The sequence below is a fragment of the Protopterus annectens genome, chromosome 3.part0, assembly GCF_019279795.1.
Source record: "Protopterus annectens isolate FY-2018-M chromosome 3.part0, PAN1.0, whole genome shotgun sequence".
In the NCBI taxonomy this organism is placed as follows: Eukaryota; Metazoa; Chordata; order Ceratodontiformes; family Protopteridae; genus Protopterus; species Protopterus annectens.
This window is the reverse complement of record NC_056731.1, coordinates 1,220,271,018-1,220,281,017: the sequence shown is the minus strand read 5'-3', so window position 1 is coordinate 1,220,281,017 and position 10,000 is coordinate 1,220,271,018. Positions and strand designations below refer to the sequence as shown.

Here is a 10,000-nt window from a genome sequence, read left to right as displayed (position 1 = left end):
AGATGTATACATAAAGATTATATATTTGTGTGCTCATTACTGTGGATGTTGTATTCAATTTGTTTTGTTACAGCTATGTTTTTATTTTTTTTTCTGCAAGACATTTAATTTTATATATGTATTTTTACATTCACAAAATCATGTTTTGGTTAGTAGCTGAACATTTTTTATAATTTCCGTGGGTCTCTGGCCAGTCTCCCTGCAGATTTAATGTAATCAGATTAAAAAATATATTTTTAGTTTATATTTCACACTAACTTTGCCCAATGTGCCAGTAGTCGCTTTGGATTGTTTTGGAAAACAGAAGTTTATTTAAATAACAGAAAAGAAATAGAGATAACTGTAGCAAGACTTGTTGATCACTGTCAGCCACTTAGAAGTCAGTATTTTCTGTATCATTATTTGCCCTGTAGGATTGATGACTGTTGTGTACTATCTTTGTCTGTTTCAGTGGTAGCTACTAACCACATGATTCAAAGAATCCACCAGAGAGGGCAAAAGACCCAGCAGGTAGGTTTGGTGTTCTTTTATTTTATTTTATTTTTTACAGTTCATTAATTTTAATGTGAAGTACAGAATTGTAAATAGTAAAATATCTGAAACTAACATCTGAATCTTGTGTGTGTGTATATAATATGTATATATGTGTGTATATATATATATATATATATATATATATATATATATATATATATATATATGTATGTATATATATATATTATATATATATATCTGGTGTTTTACCCCCCCCCCCCCCTCTGAAAAAACAGTTATACGTTATTTTGACATTTTGGTGTGAAACACTTTTTAACTTAAGTGATTAATTTATTCTTAAACTACTAGCCTAAAGATCCTCTATGTCAAAATGCATTCCTCTACATATGTTGCAGATTAGCTCATGAAGGTAAACACATCATCTGAGATAGTGTCCAGCTGCTGTTTGGGCATGCAAGTTAGAGGTAGCAATAGTTCCAGATATTATGTTATAATTCTTCTTTATGCCATTTCTCTGTTTATACTCGTTCATTTATTTGTACAAATGAAAAGCTGTTGTGCATTTAGTTTTGACAAAGCACATTTCTTAATTTTATGTATTTCAAGTAAAGAAATGCATTATTCAGTCATAAATGATTTTGGCTAGTGGCTTGCTTGTTTAAGAGAATGTATGTTGATGTAGTGTGACATCAGCTGTTGGCTGTCACATTCTGAAGATTAACTGTTTTATCCATCTACCAAACAGTTATATTATGGTTGGTTTATTTTAACTCATTACATCCGTGTGTGCCTCCAGGCATTTCTGCAGTTACCTCCTACTGAGCTTCTAGGCATCAAATATTGCTGGTTCATATTTGCATTAATTATTCTAAAACCATGCTTCATACAAGGTATCGGAATATTTTGTCTTGAAGCACACATGATGGCAAACACAACTGTATTGATATTTGATCTCTGTCTAATGCAGCTAAAGAGATATTGAATATTATTTGAATACTGTTTATTTGTATTGTAATAATTTTCATATTTCTCTAAATATCTCGACATTCATGTGACATAGACAGAACTGCAGAACCTCATATGGAAGGTCTCAGCTATATGAAGAAAATCCTGCTGGCAGTATTTGTATTGCTTGAATGGTTACTGAGATATCATAATCTGTAAAACACAACATTACAAAATTAATATTTATTGTCTTTATGTAGGGTTAGAAAATCCATTTTAAAGCAGCAAACTGAATTAATGCACTAATGTAAAGATTAATTTAACCTGAATAGATTGCCACTTACAGTTTTCATTTAACACGTATGGTTCCAGAGATATGAATATTTGTTTGTTTGAACCGTAAAGTGATAACTTCATTTTTTATAGGCTCGGGCCACACCCACTGGAAGTTAAAGGTACACAGTCAAAAGAGATGTACTGGAGGGAATGAGTTAAAGGTAAAAAAGAAGCTATGTACTCAACGTAACATTTCATCTGTGTTGTCCATTTTCATTCTTCCTCAACAGTTGTGTTCGGATCTGACCGTGCTGTTATTTTAGCACATGGGCACTAAAAAGCTCTCTAGCTCCTTCCTTACCCATAATGCAGCAACCCTTAACATACCTCAGATCTTTTTTTTGCTGGTTGACATATAAGAAATATTATCATAATATTCCTGATAGAAGTAGCCATTATCTGGAGCTTAACGTAAGGGATAGTGGTGTCCGTAAGTTCTCGCTCTTCTAGAAATCAGTTGTGAAAAATGTTGGGGGTTGGTAGGAGGGAAGTTGAGGAAGAATGAAAATGAACAACACAGATGGAACGTTATGGTGAGTACATAACTTCTTCAACTGATGTTGTCATTTTTCATTCATTCTTCAACAGTTGGGACAGAGTCCCCAGCTGCCTAAAATCCTGGGTGGACTCTAAGGAAGGATATTCCTGAGCACAGTTGAGCAAAAGGCTGCTCTTCTTCTCGAGATCAGATCCAGTTTGTAATGAGTAATAAAGGTATGAGGATTGGCCCAGGTTGCAGCTGCACCTATATCGTCCATGGAAGCCCTAAATAGAAACACTGAAGAAGTATCCATGGACCTAGTTGAATTCTCTCTTAAAGGTTTTGGTAAGGACAGACCCAACTTACTGTAGACAAATGGTGTATAATCCATCAGCCATCTGGCTAAAGTTACCTTTGCAACTTATTTACCCAATTTAGAATCTGCAAAGGAGACAAATAATTCATGCGTCTTTCTAATTTCTTTTGCTCTATGTAAGTAAAAATGTAATTGTCTGTGAACATCCAATAAGTGCAACATATATTCACCTTTGTTTGCAAATTTGGGAAAGAAAACTGGCAGATGAATGGACTGACACCACCTTAAGTAGGCAAGAAGGATTGGTTCATAATGTTGCTCTATCCCAGGTGTCTGCAACCTGCCACTCTGGAGCCACATGTGGCTCTTCCATCCCTCTGCAGTGGCTCCCTCTAGCTTTGAAAAATGATGGCTACTCTACCGCACAACACACACAGACACACACACACACACACACACACACAAACAAACACACACACACAGACACACACACCTTGCTAGGACATGATTTATGCTGCCATGCATTCCACACACACTGAGAGTGATGCCCTGGCAGCAGCAGCCTCTCCTGAAAGGTTTCCATACATCTCAAAGTTTTACCACAAGAAATCTGGACAGAGCCACAAATAAAGGGAAACAAAGGAACAAAAATAGGGATGGACTTTAAATATTTCTGTTATAAATTTCAAAACTTGCTAGATGTTGGCATACATTTTGCACACACACACACACACACACACACACACACACACACACACACACACACACACACACACACACAGAGTTACCTCTCAACTGTGCAGATTTTCACAGAATCTCCTGACTTTTGCCTTATATTTTTGGTCTGTTTCTCATAAAATTGTGGTTTCCTGGCAAATCATTGTGGACTGAAGTCAGAAATATAGACAAACATTTGAGTTTCAGACTTAATACCCTTCAGAAATGTCATGCTAATGCAAAATCTGTTATTCTATCAACTTTCTAAGTTTGTAAGAGCAATATTTAAAAAGTGTCCCTATTCTTGGGCCTTTGTGCCCCACTGGTTATGGCTTTGTCCAGATTTCTTGCTCTTAGAGGTCAAGAAATATGACACAAACACACACAGCGATCGAGCAATCCCAACAAACAAAAATAGGGATGGATTTTAAATATCGCTTGTATAAACATAGCTCTTTTATATTTAGTAAATTAACTATATATAAAACTTTATATGGTGTGTTATCTTCATTTTAGTGGTTAACTAGGTTTTGTGGCTCCCGATGAATTTTATTTGGTGGGAGAGGGGCCAGAATGACTCTTTTGATGATGAAGGTTGCAGACCCCTGCTCTATCCCTATGAAAAATCAAGTAAGGAGGTTTAGAAGAGAATGCTTGACTTTCTGAAATCCTTCTAGTAGAGGTGATAGCCAATAGAAAAATAGCGTTCCAGGTCAGATGCTTAGAATTGTATTTTGCTGCTGGTTCAAAGGGGGAATAAATCAAGGCCTGCAGTACCAAATTTAAGTCCAGTGGAGGAGTTGGATCTTTATTAGGAGGTCTCAAAAGAAGGATACTTCGCAAGAAGGCCTTACAAAGTTTAGATGAAGCCAGGTTGGAGTTCTCAAATCCAGTGTGAAAATTAAAGATGGCTGCTAATTAGACTTAATGGTTGAGGAGCTAGCTCCTTTGTTAAAAATTGTTAGCAAAAATTCAAGGACACTTTGTACAGGGGCTGAAAAAGGTTAGTATGTTTTTGAAGAGCCCAAAAAACAAACCTCTTCCATTTACTTCTGTAAAGTTTTCTTGTAGAAGCTTTATGGGAAGATAAAAGTATATGACAGACAGTGGACGAGAGAGCATAGGTTGTCTGGCTGTTAAATAAAGTGGAGAAACCATGTTGTCAGCTTTAGGTTTGAGATGTCCAGATGAATCATGCCTGTTGGGTGAGACAGGAGGTCTGGAATCAGATCCAGAATCCAAGGTAGGTAAATTAGATGAGGCCAAAGTAAGGGGAACCAAACCTGCCAAGGCCAGTAAGGTGCAATGAGGATGACTTTGCTCTTCAACCAGGAAAATTTTCTGCAGGAATTTGGGGATCATGGGGGGTTGGAGGATACACATAGAGTAGAACTGGGGGAAAGTCATGTAGTAGAGCGCCTCTTAGTGATTCCCCTAGTGGGGGGATTACGGCAAAGAAGCTGCTGCACTTGTTGCTCAGGGGAGATGCAAAGAGATAGCAGCAAGGCCGGCCCCACTGGCGAAAAATCATTTCTGCCACCTTCATGTTGAGAGACCACTCATGAGTTAATAGATTAGGTCCACTCGATTTGCTTGTTATCACATTGGACTTCCCTGGAATGTGCATTGCTGTCAGAAAATAGTTGGATGAAATTGCCCATTGCCACACTCAGAGGATTTCTCAATACAAGGAGTAAGACCTGGTTCCTCCTTGTTTGTTAATGTACCAAACTACTGACATATTGGCTGTCTGAACTGCAATTGTCACAAAAGGGAGAGAGTCTTGGAAATCCTGCCATGCTAAGAGCACTGCTCCCATTTCTAGGACATTGGTATGTCTGTCAGTCTCTTTGGGAGACCAAGTGCCTTGGACTGTTTTCCCCAGGAAGTGCCCCCCCCCACCCTGTCTGCAATGCATGCGTGGTCATTATGGCCTTGGGCTGAGGGAGCATGAAAGGATGGCCTTGTAGAATCTGATCTGATCAAATCCAAAACCAGAGGTTATCTCTTGCATGCCTGAGTGATTTTTACTTGGGCTGACGTGTTGGTAAAGAATAGACCATTGTGCTGCTAACATCGATTGACGAATTCTCATGTGAAATCTTGTTAATGGAACTAAGACTGTAGCCACCGACATTGATCCCAAGGCTTGTAGAATCAGACGGGCTGAGAGTGTGGTACTGTGAATTATTCTTCTGACCTGAAATCTGATAGTTTGTACTTTTGAGAGAAGAAGAGAAGATGTTCTTCGTGTTTCACTGTTGCTGTCATCACACTTGGGTTATCTGCCTGCAGGTAGCCCTCAGTCGGCCCGAATACCAGAGACTTAGTATTTCTGCGTTGGTTGCTGTCGCTCCAGGACTGACGTCAGGGGTATAAAAACAGACAGCCAACACCATTACATCAGTCTTTCTTGCCGAGGAGCCCGAAGCAGTTCGCACGAGTGCCGGTCGGCCGCTACCTGAGTTTTCATTTCCGAATTGAATCATCCTGAAGTCTTCTAAAGCTAAGTACCCCATTTTGGAATCCTTTTTTCTTGCTCTAACCAGTGTCAGAAAAAGTTAACAATTGTCTCGTCTGTGGAAAGTAAATACCACATCAAGATTTTCACTCTTACTGCGTCACCTGTTTAGGCACAGACCACCACGTACCTCGCTGTCGATTTTGTGCCTTGTTCAACGCCCGAACTATTCGTCGTCGGGCCCTTATTGAAGCTAAATACATTCGTTCTCGATCTCCGTACTCCAAAATGGCTTTGGTAATTCATCCGACTACCGATCTTCCGAAAAAACGTAAAGATAAAGACAGAGACAGACCGCACAAGTCCAAAACTGCTGACGATGCTTCCATTAAGCTAATCGCCAGTTCGCCGGTACTCAGTGAGGCGCTTTCTCAGCCCCTGATGCCCGCTTCAATGGATTTGCAGGCCTCTACTGAGACCCGTTTTTCTTCAACTACGGAACCTGTGGATGTCTCTACCTTGGATGGGTCCGGAGCCGCTGAGCAGGCACTGGCTTCTGAGGAAGTTCTTCTCACTACCGATATTCGACACAAACCAATGACATCTTTCGCGTCATCAGTTCTGTCTAAAACTACTGCGTTTCTAAGGCCTAGAGTATGAGCTGCACCTAAAAAAACGACCCAAACTCAAGCACCTGCTTCCTTGCCACAACATCAAATGCTTAAATTGGCAGAAGACCTTATTATGCTAATTAGGGGAAGCCAGCCTTCCCCTGCTAAGATAAAAAGAGACCTGTCTCCAGTAGCTTTAGCAGACCAAGAGCCTGACGACTCTGAGGTATCTGATTATCAAGACATGCCTTTATCTGCTTATGAGGATTCAGATGCAGAGGAATCCATTCCCTCTGCTTCTCCTCCAGAGGATTTTTCTTTTGGTGAAACCTTACATACTTTAAGAGAGCATTTCCACTGGGAATGCCAAGACTATCCTCAGTCCAAAAAGAGGCTCAGAGAATTTCTAGATTTGCCACAACATAGGCCTTTAGCAATACCCCAGTCCTGGATGTTGTGGATGATGTCTTTATGGATCCAGTCTAACTCCTGATACTTTACCCCCTGCTCCTAGGAAACCAGACAGGTACTGCAGAGTTCCTGACTCTCTCAAATTCCTTTTCAAAAATCCTACTGCTGACCCAGATGTCATTTCCCAGGGGCCTAAATGTATCAAAGCAACTACAGCTAAGAATCCCACCCCTTCGGAGAGGGATTCCAGAGCTTTAGAAAGATGGGGTAAGAAAGTATACACCTCTGCAACTCTCACCATTAGGGCTTTGAATTGCCAGTTTCACATGCTGAAGTATCAACAACATATCATGGAACTTATTAAGCAAAAATTATCTACCTTTACAGACTGTGCAGAAAATAAAGAATTACATGAGCTTATGCATTCTGCAAGCCAAGTCAGCAAGCATACTTTGCAATGTGGCTTTGACCCCCTAGAAGCATCTTGCAGGGCAGCAATCACTGGTTCTGTACTGAGAAGGCATGCTTGGCTTAAGGAGCAGACCTTGCCAGACCATGTCCAATCAAAATTACTAGACGCTCCTTTGAACAATCTGTTTGGCACCAAAGCAGAAGAGGTTCTTAAAAATATGGAAGAAAAAGCTTAACCTATGCAGACAGCCAAAGATTGCTTGCAAGTACAGCCTCCTAGATTCGGTAGGCATTGCCCCTCGAAGCAGTGGTCCTTTCCAGTCCCCTCAAGGCCATCTCAAACTAGACCCAGGGGAAACAGAACCCCCAGACTACAGTCTCGGGGTATGCAAAGATCTAAACAATGGAGTGCTAAGCCACCCCCTTATGGAAAGAATTCACAATGACTTCTCAACTCAACTCTCCACCTCGGTCCAGCTGCTCATGCCCTAGGAGGAAAACCTGCCCATCATGCAAAAAACTGGACTACCATCACCAAAGACCGATGGGTCCTCAACATTATATCCCAGGGGTACAAATTTTAGTTCCACTCTCTGCTAACCCCAAAAGGGTTCCCAGACCTTCCTCCAAACCAGTTGGCAGAGGCATAAAACCAAGTTCAATCCCAGCTCTCCATAAGGGCTATTCAACCTGTTCCTGCAGAACAGATAGGTCAAGGGTTCTATTCCAGACTTTTCCTGGTACCAAGAAAAGAAGGCACTTGGCTCCCAATCCTAGATCTTTCCATTCTAATCACCTTCCTGGTGGTACCAAAATTCAAAATAATCACCCTTCAGCAGCTTCTTCCTATGCTGGCCAAAGATGCCTGGTTAGCCACCCTAGACCTAGAAAAAAGCCTATCTGCACATCCTTATCAGAGACTCATGCAGGAAATACCTACGCTTCAGGGCAGGAGCTATGCATTATCATTTCTCTGCACTTCCCTTTGGCTTATCCACTGCTCCCAGAGTATTCACAAAATGCCTGGCTCCAGCCATTGCCTAGTGCAGACAGAGAAAATTCCAAATTTACCCGTACTTAGATGACTGCCTGATTCAGGCAGACAGTTAGGAAATGCTGTTGCAGCACCTGACATTTGAGAAAAACCTTCTAACCTCCCTGGGGTACACTATCAACAAAAAGAAATCAAAACTAGTCCCCAGTCAACATATTGTATTCCTGGGAGCAAACTTGGACACAGCATCCCAGATGGCATTCCTCACTTCAGAAAAACAAGCCTATCTGACAGGCTACTTCACTCAAATGGCCACCAGAACTCGCCTATCCGCAAGGAAAATCCTGCAGGCCCTAGGGTTCATGGCTTCTTGCATCCTACTAATTCCATATGCCAGACTGCATATGATAAACTTCAATGGTACTTAAAAAGTCTTTGGTGCCAACATTCTCAGGACCTGGAAGCTGTCATTCCTATCATATCTTGTCTAAGGGCAGAGTTTCTTTGGTGGGCAGCAGCATGCAGCCACAACAAGGGACTTCCCTTTACTTAACCCCACGCCACCCAGACCCTAACCACAGATGCATCAGACTATGCCTGGGAGGCCCACCTGGACGACAAGTGCATTCAGGGCCACTGGAGCCCAAGTCAAATTCATCTGCACATCAACCAAAAAGGAGATGCTATCTGTTCAGCACGCTCTAACAACTTTCAGATCCCCACTCTCACCAGGACCCCTGCTAATAAAAACAGACAACACCACAGTTATGTGGTACATCAAGAAGCAGCGGGGAACCCACTCTGCAGGCTAGCCATGGCCCTGTGAAACATGGCCTTGGACATGCAGGTCCATCTGCAAGCTCAATTCCTGCCAGGTAAACAAAACTCACTGGCAGATGACTTAATCAGAAATCTCCTAGACCCACACGAGTGGCAATTAGAGCCCAGCACCTTCAGCCTTCTGATTCAAAAATGAGGGACCCCAGAGGTGGATCTCTTTGCCTCCCCCTGCAATCACCAGCTCAGCAAATTCTGCACCAGGACACCTCACAGCAAGGCCCTGTAAAGTGGATGTGCTGTCCTTCCTGTGGGTAAACCTCCCAATCTATGCATTTCCCCCTCTGCCCCTTCTCTCAAGAATATTGCTCAAGATACAGGACAGACCAAGGGCATTCCTGATTTCCCCAGACTGGCCACACCAGCACTGGTACCCACTACTGTGCAGCCTGTCACCGGTGCCACCCTGGCACCTACCCCAGAGCCTGATCCTCCTCACTCAGCGGGGGGACAGATCTTGCATCCACAACTACAAACACTGAATCTTGCAGCCTGGCTTATTCCTTGAAATCTCCCCCAGTGACCAACCTACGCAAGCAGGTGCTGGACGTAATTCTTGAAGCCAGAAGACCCAGTACAAGAAAATCCTATGCTGACAAGTGGAAAAGGTATTGCTCCTGGATTCAATCTAAAGGAGAGGATACAACTCTGCCCTCCCTACCTCTAATCCTGGATTACTTAACAGATCTACTGCACAGAGGCCTATTCTTCTCCTCCATTAAGATCCATGCCTCTGCCATCTCGGCTCATTACAACACTGAGCCACCCCTCTACTCTCATCCTCTCATCAGACAGTTCCTGAGAGGGGCAAACAACTTAAGGCCACCAAGAAGAGCACCCTCCCCTGCTTGGGACAATAACTTTGTACTCAAAAAGCTCACACTGGCTGCAGCATCAGCAGAGTTAAAATTCCTCTCTTGGAAAACAGCATTGCTTCTGGCCATCACTTCATCTAGAAGAGTTTCTGAGCTACAAGCACTGATGG

At 42.1% G+C, this 10,000-nt stretch overlaps 1 protein-coding gene across 1 annotated transcript in view; it reads left to right on the top strand.

Annotated features, from left to right (window-relative positions):
- The window catches only part of BLOC1S5 (biogenesis of lysosomal organelles complex 1 subunit 5), a 250,465-nt gene that overhangs the window by 125,913 nt on the left and 114,552 nt on the right, over window positions 1–10,000 (top strand). The window contains exon 4 of the mRNA XM_044065420.1: window positions 452–510. Coding sequence (XP_043921355.1) covers window positions 452–510 — 59 coding nt within the window. The remainder of the gene's footprint in view (window positions 1–451; window positions 511–10,000) is intronic.